This window comes from Nannobrachium achirus, assembly GCF_963921795.1.
Source record: "Nannobrachium achirus genome assembly, chromosome: 12".
Taxonomy (NCBI): domain Eukaryota; kingdom Metazoa; phylum Chordata; class Actinopteri; order Myctophiformes; family Myctophidae; genus Nannobrachium; species Nannobrachium achirus.
Window position 1 is genome coordinate 26,730,244 of NC_137832.1, and position 27,293 is coordinate 26,757,536.

Here is a 27,293-nt window from a genome sequence, read left to right on the forward strand (position 1 = left end):
TGTGCCTTTGTATGATTGCATGCATGCTCATGCATGCGTGTGCATAATATGTGTCTGCATGTGAGAGGGAGTGAAAGAGAAAATATATATATACGTATTCATTACTGTGGACTTGTGTGTGTGATTTTTTTCCATTAACTGGGTCATTGAAAATGGCATCATAAAATTGCATTCCAATCAACAAAGCAGTTGCCATGGCATTCTGGCATGGGGAGAAAGTGACTTTAAGGGAGACACAACAGTACAGAGAGAACAGGACTCAATGAGAGACACAGGGATAGAGAGTTTGAAGGAGAATGGGAGACAGACAAACAGAAAGGGAGAAAGGGAGAGTTAGAGAGAACATGCGTGCATGTGTGCAAACAGACAGACTGAGTGGGAAGGAGAAAGATAGAGCAAGGTAAATACAAGATTTTAAGTGAATGGGAGACGACGAGAGCTAACACACACACAGACACACACACAAACACACACACACACACACACACACACACACACACACACACACACACACACACACACACACACACACACACACACACACACACACACACACACACACACACACACACACACACACAGAGAGAGAGAGAGAGAGAGAGAGAGAGAGAGAGAGAGAGAGAGAGAGAGAGAGAGAGAGTAGGGGTAGAGAGCGGTACTAGAGAGTGTGAATGAAAGAGGCAGAAAAGTAGAGAGACCATTAGCAAATTAGAGCTACATTGAGAAAGTAAAGGTAGAGAGACAGAGAGAGCCAGAGAGAGAGCCAGAGAGAGAGAGAGACACACACACAGAGAGAGAGAGAGAGAGAGAGAGAGAGAGAGAGAGAGAGAGAGAGAGAGAGAGAGAGAGAGAGAGAGAGAGAGAGAGTGTGAGACAGTAGTAGAGAGAAACAGAACAGCCTTCTAATCAGTGGTTACAGTCTGTTTTCCACTTGGGAGCAGATTTCTCCTGCTGACTTCCTGGATTGTGGAGGGAGAGTAGGACAAAGAGAAGAGATTGTTCCTCTCCACACCTCGTCTGCCTCCGACATCTTTGTCTCAGACAGTCATTTAACCAGGCTCTGGGGGTCTCGTTTATAAAAGGCTGCTGCACATGAATTTTTGCTGCTAGCGGTCAAATCCAGACAAAGTTGTGACTTAGGCCTATGGAACATTGTGTTTTGTGGCAAAATCAACAATCTTTTTTATGATATCAAAAGACAGAACTATTCTCTTTGAAATAAAGCCTCAAGTCAAAGAGTATTTATGTATATAAATGAGCCCCAGGCTCCTACTTTAGCTACATGTCTTAGCTATCTAATGCTACTAGTAATTGTGTGTGTGTGTGTGTGTGTGTGTGTGTGTGTGTGTGTGTGTGTGTGTGTGTGTGTGTGTGTGTGTGTGTGTGTGTGTGTGTGCGTGCGTGCGTGCGTGCGTGCGTGCATGTGAGTCTGTGTGTGTGTGTGTGTGTGTGTGTGTGTTTGTTTATACCATGTAAAAGCAATCTTCATGTAGGCTACTTTATCTGTTGTTACAGGGTTTTAACAAGTAATTTATCTGTTGAGAATCCTGTTCACCATTGAGCCCTCTTAAAAGTTTACTGATAATAGTCTACATACATGCACTGACAGACATACATACACGCACGCACGCACGCACACACGCACGCACGCACGCACGCAAGCATTTGTTTTCTACATTTAATTTTTTATTATTTCGTTTAAAAGATTTTCCAAAAACATTCCCAAAAAAGCTAAAAATGTATTAAAAAAACGGAGTAAAGTAATTTCATGAATAAATAAAATAGAAATGTAAGAAATTCCATAAATTAGAAAACAAATGTTTAAGAAGTAGTGAAAATAGCGGGTATACAAGCTCGAGCTTGTAGTTCTACTATTTTAACTAGTTTGGGTCATGTGCAAACGTTTAATCTCTCTTTTGGGTCTCAAGCTAAAAGGTTTGGGAACCACTGGTCTACAGTACAAAGACTCTTGCTGGCAATAAGTACAGCAGGTGTTTTCAGTGACAGGGACTATATACAGTACATGGGAGGAATTGGCAATGACTAAATTGGGGAGAAAAAAGAAGGGGGAGAAAAAAAGAAAAAAGGCTGGGAGCTGTTGCTTATTTATGAAATGGAAGTGGGTCTGCAAACTAAATCTTGGGAGAGTGCCGTGCTTTTGCCCTGAGGGCTTTGTTTCTGTGAAACAAAGTGATGTGGGACACGTTAAATCAAAAATTCAAAAGCTACCCACATTGAGCTGGAATACCATTTCTTCATTGTCGGGCAGAAACCTATATTCAAGTTTTCATAAAGTAAAAGTTTCATCGCACAAGACTGTCGCACAAAACTAGTGAAAATAGCACACAATTAAGCACACGTGTGCTTGCAGATCGGCTATTTTCACAATTTTAAATCATTTTTATAATGATAAATACAAACCGAACTGTTTTGGACATGTACGGTTTCCACCCGACAACGGCAATTTGCTATCTTTGTTTCATGTGTGATTTATGTGCCCTTCTCTCCAAATGCTAATGCTTTTGCTCTTTCATATTTTCCCAAATTTGAATGATTTCACTTTCATAATTAGTTGACTTAATTTTAGGGACTTTTAGAACTACAGATACTAGTTGCAAATGAACCTTTCAGGTAATGTAAGATGTGTTCACACATCTTGCTGCAGAGCTGCTGTAAAAGGCAGTGTCTGCTAAAGTATTCCCCACTGCAGATATTATTACCTGCTTTTCAACCATAATATGCCTCCTCATTGCCCTAAAGTGGTATTGTTTTTCCCAACTGGTCCACAGACTCTAGTATTAATCTACTGCTGTCCCTAACCAAATAAACCCTATAGCCATCCTATTCTGAGTCATAATAGGTGAACATTCTGCAAAAAAAACATTTAGTGACAATGGCAGATCTACAAGCTCACAGATCAGCTATATTCTGTGAAGATCAAGATTTGTTTATCCACGAGTTTCCAACGCCCCATAGTGCATTGCGCAGACGTCTGCATCGAGCTTCCGCCGCCGATTTACAAGCTCACAACGGGTTGCATCTGCGACGCAACGTGAGCTTGTATGTCTACTGTTAAACCCGGAAGTTTGGTCCTGATAGTCTCCAGTAAACTCCCGGGGAAACTTGTGGATAGGGGGGAAAAGTAGGGGACCAAGCAGGGCAGGAATTTCAGGGAGGCCATGAAGGCCATGGCAGTCGTTGCCCCTCAGTTTGGCCTTAATGCCCCAGCTGAGTCTACCACTTTCTCCTCTATCTCTCTCTTGTCAATATGTCGACACCAGTGTCTCTTTCTTGACATGTCTTTTGTTGAGTCCCCATCCTTTTGGTGCAGGGCTGAGCATGGATCAGATTGTAGATACCATAATGTATTTATTTCACTGTAGAGAGTCTACATTTTACATTTTAAATTATCCTTAAATTCAATTAATTCTTTCAATGGACCAAAATCTTGTTTTATTTGATGGCCTTCCTGCCCTTGCATTTGGCCTTTGTGCTCTAAAAAAATGTACAACACCAAAGGCCAAGTGGCCTTGCCCCTAAAATGACAAATTTCCAGGCCTGGGACCAACTATAGTCTCTTGGGGGGCCCCAGTCAGTGAAATACTGTATATAAAGTTTAAGTGCATGCCTAATATAAATGTCTTAATTTAAATCCTCACAGATGTAAACAGTTGACGTATCCGGAGGACCTGCCGCAGATCTCCGTGGTCTTCATCTTTGTGAACGAGGCCCTGTCAGTCATCCTTCGCTCCGTTCACAGCGTCGTCAACCACACTCCTGCCCACCTCCTCAAGGAGATCATCCTGGTGGATGACAACAGTGACAGTGGTAAGAGACATCTTCAACTTTCCTCATAATCAGAAAATATATCGTCATTGTCGGGTGGAAACCTTGCATGTCCAAAACCGTTCGTTTTGCATTTATCATTTTTAAAATGATTTAAACTAGTGAAAACAGACGATCTACAAGCACACAACGCCTCGCACGCGAGGCGTTGTGTGCTTGTAGATCTGCTGTTTTCACTACTTTTGTGCGACGGCCTTGTCTGATGAAGCAGGGCTTTACTTCGCGAACGTACAAATTTGAAACTTGGAGATACGAGGTTTCCACCCGACAACGACGATATACTGTATGCATTTAGGGAGTGCATTGCATTATTTACTACAGACTTTCAGTATTCACACAGATTTACGCTGCTACATTGATTTGAACCGGCAACCTTTTCGTTCACAAGTTCCCTCTGTTTTTGCTCTGCAAGTTGGATTTTCAATCATAATGTACAACACCGATTTTCAGTTTCTGCGACCTGCCTTGACTTGAGACAAAAAAATAAAAGGCAGCATACACAGCTTCACATGATGCGTTTGGCAGATTTCCAGTGCGGTCAGTGTGGCACCAAGTCAGTATCCAACTACAGGTAGTACCGTATTGTGGTTTGTGCACATATAGGCTTACGAGTGTGTAAAGGGGTGGGGGGGTCTGCATGAGGAGTAGTAGTGTGTGTGTGTGTGTGTGTGTGTGTGTGTGTGTGCGCGCACGCGCGCGTGTGTGCATGTGTGTGGGCGCGTGCATTAACTGTTGAGAGAGACTGAGAGAGGGAAGTGAAAGGATAGAGAGCCCCTAGGGGCATGCTCTTAATGTAAAAATAGCTGGGGGGGGGGAAAGACAAAGGGCAGAAGAGAGAGATTCTTCTTGTCCTTTGCCCTACTGGTGCCTGCCTACAACAGTCTCCATGGTGATGTAGGCAAAGAACGTTTGGAGTTTGCCTCCAGGCTCCACACCTGGCGTGGCCCGTTCTAGCTGACAATGCCGGCCAGCATCCTCCACATCCAAATAGCCTGCCTGTTTTGGAGAGGCAGGGACTATGAGCAAGATTGCAGAGGACACTAGGCCCCTCCATTACTTGGCATGGAGCACTGGCCCCTGCTTCCCTCAGGCTGCCAGTAGACAAAGAGTGCATAAATAACATATGAAAGAGGGCTGAGCAAGAGTCAACATTGGCCCACCAACCACTCCCCCCACTCTCCCCGCTGAGGCTCTTCAATTGGCAGCCATTTAAAACCAACGAGCAGGCGAAAATGGCCGCTGAATGCCTCCCCTAATAACGTGGCTCTAACCCGCCCACTGGCATGCCTCCCACCCAGGGCTGTTCATGGGGCCTGAGGGTACGTGTAGGGCCACAGTGTCACCGTCAGGTTGTTCTAAGGACACCTGTACCATATCTACAGTATATATCGTCACTGTCGGGCAGAAACCTTGTATCTCCAAGTTTCAAATTTGCAATTTTTTTTTCGCAAAGTAAAGCTATGCTTCATCACACAAGGCTGTCACACAAAAGTAGTATACCTAAAATTGTCAATGGGATTTGTTTCATTACGTTTTGGATTATTTATCACATATTTTAATATAATCAACAGACTGTCAGGAACTGGTGTACTGTAGGTACCGGTAATGCAGGAACTCAACTCCAGAAACAAATAAAAAATAAAAAAATATAAATAAACGTCTGGCATTTCATTAACTTATTAGCAAAATGGCAGCCGTGTGAATATTGTCTATAGGAGAGAACTCAGAGCAAATGGGCATGGGGTAAGGCCATAACAGATGAGCTCATGGACATAATATTGGAGAAGGTAATGGGAGGGGCAAAGGCTGTGACTTTAGAACACAACCACAATTAAAGGAGAATTCCGGACTAGCCATTTTATTCTGTTAATCTTATATTCCAGAACGATCTGTACAAATCTTTTTTATTTATTTATTTAATCTTGAGTCCTCAGCAGCTCCAACCGCAAGCGATGGGATTTTACTGAATCGCTTATTTGTATCGGTTGACAATTCCTTTTTCTAGTTTAAATCTGTCCTTCATAATGGCAGAGCCATCTTCACAGTGTTGTCAATAATGGGCTGCATGCAAAAATGAGAACAGACGCTAAATCCCACCCCCTCCAGTCAGAGCTAACACGCTAGAAATAAACATCCCCCCCCCCCACCTCTACCACTGGTTTATGGATGGAATAACATCAGATTACCGTAAGAAAAGCACTCGTCTGGAATTCTCCTTTCATATACCGTACATTTTTAGATGTGCATAATAATAGCTTCAAGATTCATGGTTGAGAACATTCGATATTGACAGTTTAATTTATGTCGTGGAACAAAAGGTGACACTCTTTTAGGGTAATCATCATCATCATCATCATCATCATCATCATCATCATCATCATCACCATCATCATCATCATCATCATCATCATCATCATCATCATCATCATTATCATCATTCAACTGTTAACCACAGATGAATTATTTTCCATTATTAATGTTAACCTAGGGGGGAAAAGCATTGAGAATTTGGTATGGAAACCAGTGCAAAACGAGTGTGGTATTCTATATCCTTCACCTTCAGCATCAAGGTTTATGACGTTTATGACGTTTACCCATTGTATTGGGTGATGTTAATGCGTGCAGACGTGGGAGTTTGTTGCTGAGGGAGCTGTGTTGCTTTGCTCTGACATTAGACAATTAACATGGGCGCTGGATAGCTTGACCTTTCCCGGACGCCTCTCGCCTGTCCCCTCTTGTTCAAACAAGGGCTCCACGATATGTCTCGGAGGTACTAGCCGAGCTCACTCTCAGGCATAATGAATCACACCGTCGGAGGCATGTTTGCCTTGTCGCCATGACACATATCCTTTTCTGGGGCAGCCTGTGATATTTATCGGTGGCTGAGGGGTTTATTTATTAGATCATCTCTGCCGGCGTTCGGTTAGATTCACGCTCCCTGTTGATAAGCGTTAGCTCTGTCTATCACAGAGGATAACTCCCAGTTTATTGTTGTTCCCAGTATTAGCCAGCAAAAGGAGAGGGCTAATGAGCCTTGCAGAATTCAATTCTTGCAAACAGGGACGTGCTGGGCCCCTGATTCAGCCCGGGAAAAAGAGTTGTAGAGGCCCTCATTGCGCGCTATAGAGAGAGATCTCTCTCTATAGCGTGGCTGCTACTCAAAGATTTGCCATTTCAGATCATGACAAGTGACAAGCCAGTGGGCCAATTATTGTACATGAGTTATATTTCATCGCTGTCGGGTGGAAACCTTGTATATCCAAAACTGTTTGCATTTATCATTTTAAAAATGATTTAAACTAGTGAAAACAGCCGATCTACAGGCACACAACGCCTCGCACCGCGAGGCGAGGTTTCTGCCCGACAGTGACGATTTACTTTGTTGGCCGCCCAGCCCCCAAAATGGGACGAAGGCCGACATTTTTATTTTTATTTGTTTCCTAATGGCCGGCCTGGACCGGCCGGGAATGAACCGGCCGTTCGGGAGTTGACCCGCTTTTCCCAATGGCCAGCATGTCCCTGCTTGCAAATACCGCTATCAACTTGATAACCTAATGGTTCACATAATGAAAACAGGGCATAAACCGAGGCCCAGCAGAACCCCAGCTTGTAATATTAATTTCAGTTGGAGCTGAATTACTGTAAACATTGCATATTCAGATCTGATTAAAGACGCTACAGAACATGTATGATTTATCCTATTACCATATCACTGGGAAGATATTATGATGATACATGATAATGGTTGCTAGAAATGTATTCTGTTACTGTACAGAAATGAATCTCAGTGTTTTATTTAATGCGATGAAACGTGAATTGCGAGCTTGTACGTCGGCTATATTTGGTGCAGGGCAACATCATTCAGTATAAATCATACTTAACTTGTCAAAAAAATCACACCCGTGTGAACTGAGCGGTGGTCGTGGAGGCTGTGCAACAGCACTACTGGGTGGGTGCAGCGGGGTTAGTGTGCTTTACAATGCTGTAGTTTCTTCACACACTGTGTGTGTGTGTGTGTGTGTGTGTGTGTGTGTGTGTGTGTGTGTGTGTGTGTGAGAACAACAGCGCCCCTCCCTTAACATGTGTGGTCAGAAAAGGTACTGCAGGCTTGAGGCTACATACACGGCCGGACGGCCGGACGGACGCATACACACACGGCCACGTATAGGAGACGGTGTGACCACCGCTCAAAAAGAAGAAGATCCACATTGCATCAATCTCTGCACTTTTGCCAAAGAATCCTAACATCAATAGTGTGTGCGTTCCAATTGACGTTGTGTTCCTGTAACTAGTGCTGCAATTAAGTGTGTTAGACCTCCCCTTAATTTGAATAACCACCCTGACCTTTCATGACAGGGATTATTTCTTTCATCGTAAATCAAGGTCTTACCACTCAATTTATGGCATTGTGATTTAGAGGACAGCCTTTGGTTAGATATTTTGAGACTGTGTTTACTCTGGGATGATGGAATGTCAAGCATTTTGATATTAAACAATGAACTCAATTTAGTTTCCTATGAATATTGCATGCGCACAGGGGCGTCACAAGGGGTAGGAAAGTGGGACTGAGTTACCGGGGCCCAAGGTGGAGGGGCCCTAAATACTTTATCTATTGAAAAATAGCAGATATACAAGCTCACAGCGCGGCACCGAGTGCCGCGCTGCGAGCTTGTAGATCTGCTATTTTTGAAAAGTTGTGAAAATGTGTGAAAATCTTTGAATATATGTATTTTTTAAGCGAACATTTCTAACTCAAATTTTTCTTCTGGGGGTCCCTGGAACTAAATATTTTGAGATCGGGGTCCGTGGCCAAATACATATCATCTTGGGGGTCCTTGACATAGGTTTCTTGCACACATTCTCCTGATTTTTCAAAAATAGCTGATATACAAGCTCGCAGCGCGGCACTCGGTGCCGCGCTGTGAGCTTGTATATCTGCTATTTTTCAATAGTTAACATTCATGGGGGGCCCGCAGTGAATCCTTGTACCCAGGGCCCAGAATTTGGTGTGACGCCCCTGCATGCGCATCCCATTACTCGCTTCGGGCAGAGTCAACAGACACATTCTCCGGTGTCAGTCGACTCGTCGGTGTGAATGATTGATTCAATGGGTCTCCGACCTGTTTCAACATATCAGCGCATGATTATCACAACAAATGTGACGACAAAGATTATCATTATTATTTGCTTTATGATGGTTTACACAGAGCTGTGTAAATGTGCCTAGTCCTCTTGCACACATGGCTTCCTACATATTGCTTCTGTCAGATTTGCATGGTGAATAATTCTCTCAGTGAGGTGGGGTTTCACACAGTGTCTTGCCTCAGGGCATTTAAACAGGAAATGCTAGGGATTTAATTTGTGAATTTCTGATTACAAGGTCATCTATCACTCCCACCACTCTCTCTCTCTCTCTCTCTCTCTCTCTCTCTCTCTCTCTCTCTCTCCCACCGCACCCCCATGAATCCTGCTATCAATCCACAAGGCGTTCAAAATCTTCCATTTGTTGTGTGTGTGTGTGTGTGTGTGTGGGGGGGGGGGGGGGGGGGGGATTTCTGCTTCTAATATTTGACAATTTTGCCAACGTTTAATGTGTCTTAATTTGTATTAAAAAGTCCTTCAAGTAGGTCGGGAGTGGCTTATTGTCGGTATCAGCCAGTAACACGCAGGAGTCTGTCCCCGTTACAATGCGCTAGACCCCTGGGAGATGGACTGCTGCGGTGGAGCACCACACCTACCATCAGCTCCCAGTACTTGCCGCACAGCTTGCTACTTATACACTGAGTTGGCGGTGCCCGGAATCGAACCCATGACCTTAAGGTCCAAAGGCGAGAGCTCTACCGACTGAGCTACCCGGGCACCTTCAATTGTCACTTATACCCTCTATACACTCAATCTTTATGTTGGTTCGTTTACCGTTGTGAGAAAACAGTGTTGCACATTTGGGGACCCCCCCCCCCCCCCCCTGGGGGTCCCGACCCACAGGTTGAGAACGACTGGTCTATAACTCCACTGCCTACTATTGGTTTGCTGAATATCTACAGATTTACCTTATCTTTACTGTTTCTCTGCAATGCCCAGAAATGTCTGCACTCTTGGCTTTCATCATATTTCAGCTGCCAAGAGGCTTTTTGGTTAAGAGAGACCATCCTGTAACTCTCAGAGGGATATGCAAATGTATTTCTATTCCTAATTACATTCTGGTTAATATGGTGGTTACAATTTTTTCTGAAATAGCCTCCATAACCTGCAGGCTTCTCAGCTACCTACAGTACGTACTCTGCATACCCACTGCATTACCCTGAATAGAAACGTAGAGCAGCTGTTTTTTTCAGGGTTTTAACGTGTGGCGTGTTGCAGTGTGGCGTGTTGTGAGTTTGTAGATCTACTATGCAAAAAACATGTATAAATGAGGTAATAGTAGCTGCACACCAGTAAAGCAGATCTATAAGCTTCCACAAGCCAATCTACAAGTCAAGCTTAGATCGTCTGTTTTCGGTGTGTGACACGATGCACATGCAGCAGTGGTTTAAAGTAATTAATTACATGTACTGTACTCAAGTACTGTACTTGAATACTAAACGTTGAGGTACTTTTTGCTTCACTGGAGTATTTCCAATTTTCAATACTTTTACTTCTACTCCACTACATCTTAGAGGCGAATATTGTACTTTTTACTCTGACAAAAACCCAAAAATATTATTGAACTCAAGTCTCCATGGCATGAGTAATCAACTGAAAAAAAAAAAAAAAAAAAAAAAAAAAAAAAAACATTTTGGGGGTGAACTATTTCTTTAAAGCTTGTGAAAATGGGTCCTTTTAGACTTTTTCTACGTTGCAGTATTGATCCTTGTACTGTAACAAATACTTCTTCCATCACTGACAGCCAGCATAGATGGAACATTAGACTGACAGAGGCCGCCCTCTCACGTTGCCCAGTGGGGGTGTCATGCCAAACACTCCCCCCTCTGAGCTATTATATGTAGCTAAGAGTAAAGACCTTCGGTCAGACGCACACACACACACACACACGCACATACACACACACACACACACATGCACGCACACGCACGCACACACACACACACACACACACACACACACACACACACACACACACACACACACAGGGGCGTCACAAGGGGGGGGGGGAGTGGGACTGAGTTACTAGGGCCCAAGGTGGAGGGGCCCTAGTAACTTTAGCTATTGAAAAATAGCAGATATACAAGCTCACAGCGCGGCACCGAGTGCCGCGCTGCGAGCTTGTAGATCTGCTATTTTTGAAAAGTCCCGAAAATTTGTGCAAATTTTGCTTCTGGAACTAAATATTTTGAGACAAGGGGGTCCGTGGCCAAATACATATCATCTTGGGGGTCCTTTGACATGAAAAGGTTTGAGCACCACTGTGACATGGAAACATACGTTTCTTGCACACATTTTCACAATTCTTTAAAAATAGCAGATCTACAAGCTCGCAGCGCGGCACTCGGTGCCGCGCTGTGAGCTTGTATATCTGCTATTTTTCAAAGGTTAACATTCATGGGGGGCCCCTCAGCGAATCCTTGTATCCAGGGCCCAGAATTTGGTGTGACGCCCCAGCACACGCACACACACGCACACGCACGCACGCACGCACGCACGCACGCTCGCACGCATGCACGCACACACAAAATCTATTGACAGATGATCCTTCCAATGACAGGTTTTTCTATGTCACTGGGGATTGGGCTGCAGTTTTTTTCCACCACTGACTGATGTCTGCTCCTACAGCGTATAAGCCAAAGTCAGGGCAAGCCAGGGCTATGATGCAGAAGTCCTACACAGCAAGCATCACTGCTTTGTCCCCCTCCGGCGTACAAAAGGGGGGCACTCGCAGCTTAGCACAGTTGGGGAGGGTTGAAAACTCAAAGAACATGCATGGATAACAATTTGTGTGTCTGAGTGTTTGTTGTAATGTTGTTGTTGAATTATTTCCCAATGACAACTCACAAACATGCCTTTTCTAAACTCTAAAAAGAGTGCAAATCCGTCAATTCTATTGAGTGTAAAATCTCAATTTCTCACAATTTGTGACAACGTCTCTCCGTCTTTCATCTCTCATTTTTGCACTGGAGGTGAAATCCACTCTCACAATTCTATTCTATTCTGTAAGCATCTCCCACCTGCTTCCTTACTTCCTTACTTACTATTCTATTCTACTGTCTTCTGCATTACAGTGGAGCTGAAGTTTAATCTGGACCAGTATGTGAACAAGCGCTACCCGGGCCTGGTGAAGATTGTGAGGAACAGCAAGAGAGAGGGCCTGATTCGAGCACGGATCCACGGCTGGAACGCGGCCACTGCCCCCGTGGTGGGTTTCTTTGATGCACACGTCGAGTTCAACGCTGTCTGGTAAGAGAAAGGTCATGTGTTTTACAACGCGGGGTTTCACCTTTTTTTCCCCCTCTTCACAACCCCTCCGTACCTTGGCTGTTGACCTAGGCCATTTTCATGTTTTCAAACGCAGCGCGTGTCATCATTAATGATTAACTGTGAAATATGCACTGTATTGTCTTGCCTAAGCGTTTTGATGCGGCGCCAGGCCTGGCGGTGAATACATTCCCTGGTAAATTCTACCAGAGGCAGCACTTTTCCCACAGAATGACCCCTATTATGAAGAAGCTAATAAGCTCTCTCCCCCTCGATCACCCCCGACGCCTCCCTTTCTAATCTGTGAATAATGGCCAATATGGGTTGGACTGGGGGAAAAGACGTCGTGTTTAATGGCACTTCCTGTCCAGCAATATACACCCCTGAACAGGGGCGTCACACCAAATTCTGGGCCCTGGGTACAACAAGGATTCACTGCGGGCCCCCCATGAATGTTAACTATTGAGAAATAGCAGATATACAAGCTCACAGCGCGGCAACGAGTGCCCACGCTGCGGGCTTGTAGATCTGCTATTTTTGAAACATTTTGAAAATGTGTGCAAGAAACCTATGTTTCCATGTCAGTGGTGCTCAAACTTTTTCATGTCAAGGACCTCCAAAATGATATGTATTTGGCCACGGAGCCCCATCTCAAAATATTTAGTTCCAGGGAGCCCCCAGGAGCAAAATTTGAATTACAAATGTCCGCTTAAAAAAATACATATATTCAAAGATTTGCACACATTTTCACGACTTTTCAAAAATAGCAGATCTACAAGCTTGCAGCGCGGCACTCGATGCCGCGCTGTGAGCTTGTATATCTGCTATTTTTCATTAGCTAAAGTCACTAGGCCCCCTCCACCTTGGGCCCTAGTAACTCAGTCCCACTTCCCCCCCCTTGTGACACCCCTGCCCCTGAGAAACAAAAACATTGTCCTACATGTTGGCAATAATTAGAGAGGGCGTGCGAGACGGAGGAAGGGGGAGAAGAGAACTACAAGCGTGCTTTTATTACATTGTTTTTCCTCTCGATGACGCCTGGCTTTCAGGCTTTCTGGCACGTTATGAAATTACTTCTGGGGGTCTCAGCCCAATGTCTTGGCTGCCACTTATAGGTGTTGCCACCAAAACGAGTTGCTCAAATGCGTGTAATTGGCACCTAATTTGAGCCTGTCACCCAAACCCTGTCTGCATTTGAAGATGGAGAGCAGCCTTCTCCCAGGGAGGCTGGGAGGCAGATGGGGGTGTGCATTGTTTGTGTGTGGTGTGGTGTGGTGTGGTGTGGTGTGTGTGCGTGCGTGCGTGCGTGTGTGTGTGTGCGTGCGTGTGTGTTGGGATGGTGATGGGGGTGGGGGTGGTCTTAGTTAAACGTTTGTTGGCTTATAAATTGTTTACTGCTATGAAACAAGGGGGAAGAGCTTGCTAAACAGATTTTACCAATGATTTCAGCTCTCATAACGTGTGATGAGAAAATTTCACATTAGCATTACTCAATATAGTACATGACGTATGCCAGGCATACACATGCCAGCAAAATGTCAATTATAAAACAAATAGTTCTGGTCCTTGATTATGACTGGCTGAGCTGTGTTCAAAGCCATTGTAAACTGTTATATAATAAACACACACCTGAGACCACATTACATCACTATTACTGTGCCAAACAAACGGTTTCAAACCGTCGGCGGATTCTATTCTTCTTTCGTGTATCATCATCCCTGATGATTGGTTGACGACATTTTATTTCACAAGATTTCTTGTTACTTAGGGGAGGCCTTGGGGCTGGCTGTCGTCTTCTCCCCCTTGCTGACGTCAGCTTAGGCATAATTCCGATTTACAAAAATGCAAAGTAGATTAATTCGCATTTTACGCTGGTTCTGACATTACTGACATGTAAATATGTCTATAATTTGCATGTTTTGATTGATTGATTGATTGATGTAATATATAATTTTGTATTTAATAATTAATAATAAAAAAAGGAAACAGCATGAAGGTACAGCATTTAGGCTAAAAGGATAACACAAAAAGAACGCTTTATAAAAGCAGTAAGCTATGTCTTAGTTTCCCATTGTCTTTATTCACACTCTAGGGCGGGGCCGTGCAGAGAGCACTGAGAGGGCAGGTGCTCAAACCCCGGAAAAGGGGGGGAAACGTTGTGCCGTTTCACACCAGAAATAATGTAGTACATTGGATGTCTTATGCTAATAGGGCAAGATGTCCCACAAAAACTTGGCCCATGTCATTGGACAGTAAAATAAGCAATACGTTGTCATTACCATGTAAAAATGAAAACATTTCTCTTTGTAGCCTATTGGCAATTATTCCAAGACTGCTAATGATGGCCAACAGGCTACAAAGAGGAATGTTTGTAGTTGCAAGGTTAACGAGGTGGGAGGGCACTTGACGTCTCTGCATCTAGTGTATTTGTTAGGACCCCCATTAGCTGTGCCCTAAGGCAGTGTTTCTCAACCACTGTGTCTGGGGACCTTTGTGTGCCCCTGAGAAGGGTCAAGTGTGCCCCTTGAAACTGCTTGAAAGCCAGTATTGTATTTATCATTTAAAAAATGATTTAAACTAGTGAAAACAGCCGATCTACAAGCACACAACGCCTCGCAGTGCGAGGCGTTGTGTGCTTATAGATCTGCTGTTTTCACTACTGTTGTGCGACAGCCTTGCATGATGAAGCAGGGCTTTACTTTGCGAAGAAACGTGAAACTTGGAGATACAAGGTTTCTTCCCAACAGTGACGATATCTACACCCCCGTATTATGTTGGTGTGCCCATGGATTCTATTGGGACATGAAAAGTGTGCCCATGCAGAAAAAAGGTTGAGAATCACTGCCCTAAGGCACAAAAAAAATGATAGTCGGGATTTTGTGACAAGATTTAGAAGATTTTCAGAACATGTGTGAGGTGGCCGCCCTGGTGGCTTCAAGATCTACTGCACTCATAGACTGTATAAAAGATATGGACAAAGCGACGCCATTGGTTTCTATGCAGCGCAAATGAAACAATATGGGTCCTTGGCATGGGTGTTGCCATCATAGATTGAAATGCGATCAGAGGAGGCTATTGGCTGCCAACGGTCACGTGCAACCGCAGGGATACATGCATGGGAGAATGTGGTCGAAGCCTCCCGAAATACAGCACATCATCTTGATAAGGGCCAGGGATGTTGGGCAGGCCATTAAAAAAAAGGGCAAAAGGGCACAAAAAGGGCACACAGCCAAGTTCAAACGTGCTGTCTGCTGTGCAGTCGAGCAGGTCAGTCACACACAACACCAGGTCACACGTTTGACCCCCTTTGTTAAAGGTTATGATTGTATTGTATGAGCCACATTCCTTGATCCTCACATGTCTGTGCTGTTGGGTATGCATGTGATAGGTTCAGTGGAAACAGAAGTATCAAGCAAAGCCAGGCAGCAAACAGGCAGCAACACTGAGAGAGGGTTGAATTATTGGCCCAAGCATCATGCGCTGGTGCTGCTGATGGTAATTGATACCCCGGTGGTTCCCTCATCTGTTCCCCCATCTGCTCTTTGTTCGGAAAACGGAAGCACATCTTTGCCTCTCCGCCCCCAACTCTCTCTCTCTCTCTCTCTCTCTCTCTCTCTCTCTCTCTTTCACACACACACACACACACACACACACACACACACACACACACACACACACACACACACACACACACACACACACACACACACACACACACACACACACACACACACACACACACACACACACACACACACACACACGTCCCTGTTGCCTCAATATGGATGAATACATCCTCCTCGTCGATTTTCTCTGTTTGCCGGCTTATGGCCACCCGACACACACACACGTAGGCATGCACACACCCACACACTATAAGGCAGACCTTTTGTTACACGTCATGGCGGTTTCGTAGTCGGTACACATCTGCTGCAGTCATGCGTTACATGCATCACTCACACATGCCACTGCACACACCCCTTCTTTCTTTAACAAGATACATTACGTTTTGGTTGTTGCTTCACATTTGCTTTACTTTGTATTAGTCCTGAGCTGAGCCCCTGCTTGGGTTCTCTACTCTTGGTGTCATTTGTACAAAATGTAATTAAGACTAAGGATTTCATTGTGTTGAGATGGAGTTCTATCTACGTAAAGGCCTGTGATAATGGATGATAGAATACAGGTATATAGGCTTCCTTGTTGTTGTGGACATGTACTATAATGTCAGGTGTGCGTGCGTGCGTTCGTCTGTGCATGTGTGCGTGTGCGTGTGCATGTGTATGTGCGCGTGCGTGCTTGCATGTTTGTGTGTTTGTGTTTGTGCGTGCATCATGCGCTTGTGCATACATGACCTGTATGCATGCACAAGGGCAGTTCCTGTGTTTGCAGGAGCTACAAATATAAAATGCATCATGTTGCCCTTTTGTCATAATACAACTTCCTAACATGTGCATGGAGTTGTGTGGCTGCCCTTTATTGAAATAGATTCACTAGCGGTATCTACCACGTCCCTTAGTTACAGTGAGGAAGTCGAGCTATTTATCATTTTATGATTATTCGCTATGGCACATGCAGTGATAAGTGAGATGGATGAGACCTCAGGCTCTTCATGGTCCTGAGCCATCCTGAATGACCTTGTACACACAGTACCAGCGCCTGCATCAACTACAGTATACAGCACTGTCCCTACTCTACTGTATGGCGAGATAAAGGCTGCACCGCCAGCAAGAAAGTGCAAACAGTTTGCGTACTGTATACAGTATGTAGAGCTGTCACCATCATGACATTTTACTTGATTAATTTCTCACAGAAATAATTGTGATTAACTGAATTGAATTGTGCTTTTGGCATTAAACATTAGAACATATTAATGAAATTAAAATGTCTGAATGGCTTTTAGGCAAAATGAATTACATATTATTTAACTACCTAGTAAGACGCCTCAGGGCGACAAGCGACCTCTAAAGGGCGAGGTCTCGGCCGTCTGGCCAGTGATATACAGTATATCAGACCAGTTCCCCATATATGGATTCCTGTTAGATATGGGCTTAATATTGATGACATCAGGGATCTCCATATATGGGCATAGAGTGGTTCCCATGACATCACAACATACAATCCCCTTTATGCCCATACATGGAGATCCCTGTCTGAACCAGCCACTCCACTGTGATCTCACCTGTTTATGCCAATATATGGAGATCCCTGCTCTGAGTATCTGACATCACTGTGATGTCACCTGTGATGTCACAGTGATGTGTCAGGGGAACCACAGTGTCAGGCGTTATCCCTGCTCTGGGTATCTGACATCACTGTGATGTCACCTGTGATGTCATAATGATGTGTCAGGGGAACAACAGTGTCAGGCGTTACATGTATACGGACAAGCTGTGCCGGTTCTGACAGTAAACTGCGACCTACGGAAGCAATAACTTGATACTTTCAAAATGTTTGTGACTGTGTGTGTGTGTGTGTATGTGTGTGTGTGTGTGTGTGTGTGTGTGTGTGTGTGTGTGTGTGTGTGTGTGTGTGTGTGTGTGTGCGTGTGCGTGCGCGTGTGCGTGTGCGTGAATTGCATATAAATTGCCCCCGTCTTAAGAAGTATTAGGGAGAAGTATGAGCCGATTCACAGAAGATGTTGTGCTAATAACATGCGGTTACAAACATGTTACGTTGTTTCAACTGAGTGCAGTTTGGCCTCATTTTGTGGAAGTCTGGGTTAAACACCCCTTATGAATTTGCTTCAGTTACCACTACCTCTCTAGTGGTACTGTAACTGGTAGCCTAATAATAACTTTCACTGCGCTGTTGTTTGTGAATTGGAAATTGTTTAGCAGTGAGGCCCATTTTCCTTGAAATAGGCCGAAGTTGTGCCAAATGTGTCACTAATTATTAGCAAATTTAAATACGTGCAAGCACTGGAGCACAGAGACACTACTTGCTTGCCAGCGCATTACATTTCACATTTTGCGGGTGCTTTGAGAATTATACAGTTTCTTTATGTCTTTTGTGTGGGTTTAGTGGGCGCAAAGGCTGTGCAGTGCAATGCCATTGTGAATTTGCACAGGATTTTACTGTGAATGTGTTGCTGTTGCTATATTCCTATGGGGTTGTGTTTGCAGTGGAATTGTTGATTTGCATTGCTGTTAAAACAGACATAATTTCATCATACTACAGTGCACTTTACAGCTGCTTCAGTTTTCTATGAGACGCTCATACTTCTCGCATTATTCGGTGTCAAAGCACAGTCCCTTTTAAGGTGTGCAGATACGTATACTGTAGTTATATGAAACCCACACACTATCACAAATTAAGCTGGGGAGATTGCCTAAGGCTCACAACGTTTTTCAGTAAAAAATCAGCCACTTTCATTGAGTGGGTGGTTCTGCAGCATTATAAATGAGGCTATAGTCTTTTTAAAAAGTTGTCTTGATTATATAGTATACTGTGGAACGGCATCAAAGTGATGGTAAAGAAAGGGTCTGACATTGTACTCAGGTTGCAAGACAGATTTCTACCAGCTTGCAAAGCTGGTCTATAGATCATCAAACACCTAGCCGCCACAGTATGTCATTTCGTCGTTTCGCGTTACTTTCTCCTCGTTGGCTGGGCCTTTAGCCAATGAGGGAGCAGCGTTCTCGGTGACGTCACCACCTCAGCAAGGCTAGTCCACAAGGGCGCACGCTGGCATAAAAGGAGTCATTTCTGTGTAATTTCTTGCTTATTAAAAGAATCACACCTTTGACATGTCTGTACCTGTCAAGCCAATTTAATACAAGAGATATATACCGTATATATACACACAGACACATAACATACAATGCAATTAAGCATTTTCAGGGTTTGAGATCAATTTGGACACTCCCCATTCTATACAGCCTAACACATAGGCCTACTCATAATAAGATTTTTGACACATGAATCCCTATTATGGTAACATTTCCTCTGTGCAATGCAGCAAATTCCACAACCATTTTAGTTCATGAGGGGGTAACGAGCAGTGGAGCAGTGGAGTGACAGTGGAGTCTCATTTCCAAGATCGTCTTTGCCTTAATACGAGGATATGAGATCATTGCTTATGGTTAATGTGATGTTGCATCAACTAAATGTGTGCAATTTATCTCCTCTGCCACCCACACAGACACACATGTGCACGCACGCCACGCACGCACGCCACGCCACGCACGCACGCACGCACGCACGCACGCACGCACGCACGCACGCACGCACGCACGCACGCACGCACGCACGCACGCACGCACGCACGCATCAATGCCTGCCCTGTGACATGTGCTCGTCCATTCTAGCTGTTCTCGCTTTCTCACTTTCTCACTCTCTCACTCTCTCACTCACTCTGTTGGTTGTAATGAATAGCATTAAACAGAGGAAAAGGCAGTGATTGTAATGAGAGGTGTCGTTTTAACTGTTCTCAGGTCCATGGATGGGGTGCAGTGTAAATGCAAATACATTTATATTGTTTCATTTTGTTCTTCTCCCCTAAATTCTGCTATATTGCAATCTGCCGCCTTATTCATGATTAGTGATTAGCCGTGTAGCCAGAAGCGACTTCCCACTGAGTGTGTGCTGCAGATAAGAGAGCTTCCTTCGTCATGGCGAGGCTTATAATGAAATACGTGGTTCAGAGAGCAGCTCCTTGAGGACGTGAATGGTGGGCAAATTGCTCAGCTGTACTTTGTGACCTATTGAGCTTTGGCTTTGATTCAGAGTGAGTGATGGAAATGAAAGAAAGAAAGAAAGAAAAAAGAAAGAAAGAAAGAAAGAAAGAAAGAAAGAAAGAAAGAAAGAAAGAAAGTTCCTCTCAATCATTAAAGAGATTGTTTTTAATCTTAATCAGTTTTTGAAACTGTGTTAATATACATATTATTCGTCAAACAAGGCTTAACAATTTTCAACAGTGGTTACAATTACTCATTTGTGAATCTTTGCTATCTATATTATCCTGCTCTGATGTCATCTATCTATAAATGCGAGAAGTCTCTGCGTGCGTGTGTGTGTGTTTGTAATCCGCGTATCTCGAGAACCGTTCGTCCCACCGGCTTCAGATTCGGCACGCGCGTTCCCCGCCGCGGCACGGAGTGCAGTGCCGGGTCTCGACCCGACCCGACGCGCGGTTTTCCCGAACCGGCGCGAAACGTTCGGAATCTCCTTATGCGGGGTTGATTGTTGACATCAGGCTGTTTCTGAGGAAATCGGCGAAAGCTCTGACTCATTGTGACATCACTTCATAAAAGGCTCTGACATCACGTACGCCACATGAGTCAACAAAAAATATCTGTGAGTGTGTATGTATGTAGGTAATCCGCGTATCTCGAGAACCGTTCGTCCCACGGGCACGCGCGTTCTCCATAGACAGATATCTCCATATATGGGCATAAAATGGACCCAGAACTATAACTGCAGTGATCTCCATATATCCATATATGGGCATAAAATGGACGCAGATAGCCAGATATCTCCATATATGGACATAAATGGACAGAGGCAAACAGATGGTCAAAGATCTCCATATATGGGCATAAAATGGACGCAGACAGACAGATACAGATATCTCCATATATGGGCATAAATGGACACAGGCAAACAGATGTTCAAAACGGGTCCTATGACAACAGGTATAATGAGGTTTGCATTAAAGGGGGAACCGGCACTGTGTCTGCAACACAGTTGGAGGCACAGACAGATACTCCATATATGGGCATAAAATGGACGCAGATAGACAGATATCTCCATATATGGGCATAAAATGGACCCAGAACTATAACTGCAGTGATCTCCATATATGGACATAAAATGGACGCCGACAGACAGACAGACAGACAGATACAGATATCTCCATATATGGGCATAAATGGACACAGGCAAACAGATGTTCAAAACGGGTCCTATGACAACAGGTATAATGAGGTTTGCATTAAAGGGGGAACCGGCACTGTGTCTGCAACACAGTTGGAGGCACAGACAGATACTCCATATATGGGCATAAAATGGACGCAGATAGACAGATATCTCCATATATGGGCATAAAATGGACCCAGAACTATAACTGCAGTGATCTCCATATATGGACATAAAATGGACGCCGACAGACAGACAGACAGACAGACAGACAGACAGATTGGAGGCACAGACAGATACTCCATATATGGGCATAAAATGGACGCAGATAGACAGATATCTCCATATATGGGCATAAAATGGACCCAGAACTATAACTGCAGTGATCTCCATATATGGACATAAAATGGACGCCGACAGACAGACAGACAGACAGATACAGATATCTCCATATATGGGCATAAATGGACACAGGCAAACAGATGTTCAAAACGGGTCCTATGACAACAGGTATAATGAGGTTTGCATTAAAGGGGGAACCGGCACTGTGTCTGCAACACAGTTGGAGGCACAGACAGATACTCCATATATGGGCATAAAATGGACGCAGATAGACAGATATCTCCATATATGGGCATAAAATGGACCCAGAACTATAACTGCAGGGCATAAAATGGACGCAGATAGACAGATATCTCCATATATGGGCATAAAATGGACCCAGAACTATAACTGCAGTGATCTCCATATATGGACATAAAATGGACGCCGACAGACAGACAGACAGACAGACAGATACAGATATCTCCATATATGGGCATAAATGGACACAGGCAAACAGATGTTCAAAACGGGTCCTATGACAACAGGTATAATGAGGTTTGCATTAACACTTGGGGAGCCAAACGCGTTCAGGGACGAGTTATGGCCACTAGATGTCACCCTGCCACAGGAAGTTATATCGTCGAGGGACGAGTCAACAAATAGTTAACTTTTCGAGACCGCAGCTTCCCTTTGCATGCCCTGAATCCATTACGTCACCCAGCCAGGGCAGGAAGCCCCCTGTCTCTCCCCACACGGAAGGATTTTACATGGCTTTAGATTCTACTTTGAAACATAAGAACGGCTTTATCTGAGAATGAGGTAAAAACAGCCCCATGGAGGCAGAGAGCTGATTGTTTTCACGGCGACACTTTACCGCGAATTTACCGCGATTTTTTTACCGCGAGTTTCGCGAGCGTTTGTAAACAAATGGAGTACCTCCTCAATCTTCTCTGGACACGCACGTGCACACGCACGAAGCTTGCGGGGCTCATCAAAACATAACGTAAGTCAATGGTGGCACCAGCAACAGCTATAAATGTTATAAACCTTGGCCGCCCATGTGTTAAAGGGGGAACCGGCACTGTGTCTGCAACACAGTTGGAGGCACAGACAGATACTCCATATATGGGCATAAAATGGACGCAGATAGACAGATATCTCCATATATGGGCATAAAATGGACCCAGAACTATAACTGCAGTGATCTCCATATATGGACATAAAATGGACGCCGACAGACAGACAGACAGACAGACAGACAGACAGATTGGAGGCACAGACAGATACTCCATATATGGGCATAAAATGGACGCAGATAGACAGATATCTCCATATATGGGCATAAAATGGACCCAGAACTATAACTGCAGTGATCTCCATATATGGACATAAGATGGACGCCGACAGACAGACAGACAGACAGACAGACAGATACAGATATCTCCATATATGGGCATAAATGGACACAGGCAAACAGATGTTCAAAACGGGTCCTATGACAACAGGTATAATGAGGTTTGCATTAAAGGGGGAACCGGCACTGTGTCTGCAACACAGTTGGAGGCACAGACAGATACTCCATATATGGGCATAAAATGGACGCAGATAGACAGATATCTCCATATATGGGCATAAAATGGACCCAGAACTATAACTGCAGTGATCTCCATATATGGACATAAAATGGACGCCGACAGACAGACAGACAGACAGACAGATACAGATATCTCCATATATGGGCATAAATGGACACAGGCAAACAGATGTTCAAAACGGGTCCTATGACAACAGGTATAATGAGGTTTGCATTAAAGGGGGAACCGGCACTGTGTCTGCAACACAGTTGGAGGCACAGACAGATACTCCATATATGGGCATAAAATGGACGCAGATAGACAGATATCTCCATATATGCATGGGCATAAAATGGACCCAGAACTATAACTGCAGTGATCTCCATATATGGACATAAAATGGACGCCGACAGACAGACAGACAGACAGATACAAATATCTCCATATATGGGCATAAATGGACACAGGCAGACAGATGGTCAAAACGGGTCCTATGACCAGGTAAAAAACAGGTATAATGGGGTTTGCATTAAAGGGCGGGGCATTCATTCCCTATTTACATTGTTCCGAGTTGGCCAGGTCGCCGACTAGACGCTGGGCGAAGGGCGGCCCAGTAATAATAATAATATAGGCCCCAGGCCTTGGGGTGTTTTTTTTGTCACAGTAGATTTGCACATACGTGAAATTTGTCCTCTGCTTTTTACCCATCCTATAACAACTAGGAGCAGTGAGCAGCCATGTGTGGTGCTCGGGGAGCAATTAGGGGTTAAGAGTCTTGCTCAGGGACACATTGTCACATTGCTGGCCTGGCCGGGAATCGGGTCGAACTCCCGTTACGTCGAACAGCGTCGGCAGGTTAGATAATCACCCGCGAGCGTCGGTAGGTTAGATAATCACCCGCGCCACGGTTACTGAGGTTAAGTTTAGGGATAGGGTTAGAGTTAGGCATAGTTTTACTGAGGTTAGGATTAGGGTTAGAGTTTGCTGGTCGATCTAAAGGGTGTTCGACCTAATGACATGTTACCGGGAATCGTACCTGGGACAACCAGGAGCGCTGGCTCCCCAGGCAGCACTGGCTCCCCAGGCAGGCACTATCCACTCAGCTATGACCACCACTCACCTGTGCTGTTGTTTTAAACTCTGCATCAAAAAGATTTCCCTCTGTCCGTGAGAGCTGGGAAAATATTAATTTCCTTTTTCTTTAGCTATAGTGAAACAGGACTTACTCTAGCTCACTGCGGTTGACTGGCTGTATAGCTCTGGTATGGTTTCCATCCGTCTAGGAAAGCGGGGGAGGCTGCAACGGCTTACACGGTGAGTGTGTGCTTCACAGAGCACACAGAACCCAGGCATGTTTCCAAAAACAGTGAAAAACGATGACACATATTTATGGTGCCTTTACAGTGGTATCACACAAAGAGCAAATGCATTTAGAGCTGGTATGAAATCTTAGCTCGACACAGGATAAACCTTTTTCATGCCTCTACATCACAGAGGCAGTCAACTTCAAAAAGGCCTGACACCATAGTGGAAGTGATATTCTGTATAACATACAGAATATCAATTATTATTATACCCTACCTCTGACATCTTTGCTTTCTTTTTTTATGGTGGAGGCTGGGGATTGGGCAATTCTAACATTAGCTCCATACGTATGCGGTAACGCTGATATAGTCAGAGAAGCAAGAAATCATAGACGACTGGATGGCCTCAGATCTGTGAAGCCATAATGCGCTTGAAAATGGCTATAGGCGATGGAGGCGTGACTGTTCCACAAAGGCTCGTCTCTCACATGCTCCTGTACGTGTGCACGGCGGCACGCATATACACATGTACTGTACATCCCATAGCATTGGGGTTGCAGAGGCACACATGTGGCATGGTGTTGACACGTGTATCCTTGAAGCTCATAAATGAAATGGAAGCTACAGTATGGCATGTCAAAATGAAATCTCCACCCTTCTGCATCATGCAGCGGACAGCTCACATGTTCACGCGGGGAATCCGGTGAAAGGCAGAATTACTAAAGAGGATCTATTTTCGTCACTCCAGGGGACTGATGTTCTCGGGGCATGGTTGTGAATGCAGCTAGATCCCATTATTTGATAGTTTCTATGTTTGAGAATCTTGCCCACATTCAAGATGAGTCACAAGGTAATTCCATTATTCCAGAGGGGGTAAGTAAATAAAAAATTGGAGTTGTAATCTCAAAGGCGACGTGCGGCTGAGCACTGTGAAGCTGGAGGACAAAGGTAGGGCAGATAGCAAAGCGGCCGGCTCAGACACCAAGACACCATGCTGAATGGAGTACAGAGACGCTGAGATCACAGGGATGTTTATCTTGGAACGATGTGCTTCTATGAGATGACCATGTGTTTGTTTAAAGGTAGGGGGGGAATGTGTGCTCAGATTGATTTAAGCCATCCTAAGATACACATGCTATTAAACAGGATACTCGGTGAGATACAAGGAGTTCATAAATCAAGACAAGATATAGGATCTTTTTATTAATCAAAATTCAGGGTGTTACAGCATCAAAGAGTAAACTAGAAAGATGCGGTTGGAAATTGCAAGTGTGGTTGTGATGACATCACGATATCAAGGTATCATGATTGGTTGGGTGAAGGGTTACATCAGATGATGAGCAACCACACTACAACTAGAAAGTTGCAATTCTGGGAGATTGCAAGTGTGGTTGCGAGGAATCCACTGGGAAATGAATTCCGTCTTACCTTTTATATTATACATTGTGATGTCAAGTGAAGCATGAGCAATCCTGTCTGATTGGACATTATATTGTCCAAGATATCTGGCCATACAACCCAGATAACTTCAGTTAAAAGATTAACAAAACTTTAGCCAGCATAAAAGTTCTTGGACCGAGAACAATAGTGCATTGCCTATAGCAACCACAATAACTAGTGCACAAATGAACAATAAATACAGCAATAAACCATACTGTACATCAACAGTTACAGGAACAACCTATTGTATATTCACTTGCAGACACACATACTCCACATTTACTCACTCGAATGTGTCACATCAATTATGATAAACATGTTGCATACTGTATAAAACATTATGTTCATATATTCCATGTTGGCAGAGGCAAAAATCGGCTATGACAGCAATGGTAAATCAAAATGAATATATTCATTTCATTTTATTGCTCAAAATTGTTGCTTGTAAATTGAGTAGCTAAGTTACAAAAATTACCCAAAAAGTAGATGAACTACTTGACGAGGTACACAAATATGAATGTAGCTCAACTACCGCAGGCTGCAGCAAAATGTAGCTACTAAGCATGTAGCTAAGCTACATGCAGCTTAATCTATTGAAACGTAATGAGGTGAATGTGAAACCGACGGCTGAGCTGACGGCCATCGTTGCTCTAGCTCAGGGAGCCATCGGTCGTTCTCTATCCTATAGAGAATAGAGATACCGGTAGAAGGAAGAAGAGAAGGAGGACGTGAAGCAGAACAAGAGCTCTACTATCAACTCAGACAGACGTGTATAGGAGCCTATACTGCTGCTGCCGTTGCCTCTAGGCTGGGTGCCTGGGTCAATCAACTTTTAATAATTTGAGGGGGTATATCCACGAGCGGCGCCTTAGGACTAATTCACATTTTTACCGAGATCTGATTGGCTCACAGTTTAAAAAAGGCTTCCAGCCACGGCGTCTGCCACTTTCATTGAAATGAATGGGCGCAAGCACCGCCTCCCGCATCCTGCTCTCCCAATACACAAACCTGTGATCGAATGTGACGGCCTTGAAGATCGACTGATTGGTTGCCACTGCTCAACAACACTCGCCTTCCTCAACAGCTTGTTTGAGCTCGTGCAGCTCCTGGACTTGATGCCGCTTCCCCATCGCAGCGATCTATGATTCATTGGTTACTATGCCAGCCCTTCTGATAAAAAGGGAGAGAGTGACCTTTTCAGTTTCTCCGTTTTCTTTCTCAATTCTTATGTATGCTTATTCATTAGACAAAGTGCATTAGCAACATTGCAAAAAGGGGTTGAATCACAGGGTTAAGAATCTGAGTGAGCTGATTTTATTTTGTACTGCTATTCAATTAGAGTAAATGCATTAAAAATAAGTTTAACAAAAGAACGTAATTACAAAACGCATGGCGTTCCCTGCAGGCACTAAACCAGACACACGAGGGAATCAATGCATTTCATAAAAATGTATCAACAGGGGAACTAACTGCTTCATTCCTATTGCACCAGTGTGTATCTATAATCACAGAATAGAAACCCTCTCTGGTATTATGAAAA

At 44.2% G+C, this 27,293-nt stretch overlaps 1 protein-coding gene across 1 annotated transcript in view; it reads left to right on the top strand.

Moving 5' to 3' along the window:
• Window positions 1-27,293, top strand: part of galnt9 (polypeptide N-acetylgalactosaminyltransferase 9) — a gene marked incomplete at both ends in the record, with an annotated part of 136,804 nt that overhangs the window by 42,523 nt on the left and 66,988 nt on the right. The window contains 2 exons of the mRNA XM_080738364.1: window positions 3,662-3,828; window positions 12,063-12,237. Of these exons, the coding sequence (XP_080594490.1) occupies window positions 3,662-3,828; window positions 12,063-12,237 (342 nt within the window). The remainder of the gene's footprint in view (window positions 1-3,661; window positions 3,829-12,062; window positions 12,238-27,293) is intronic.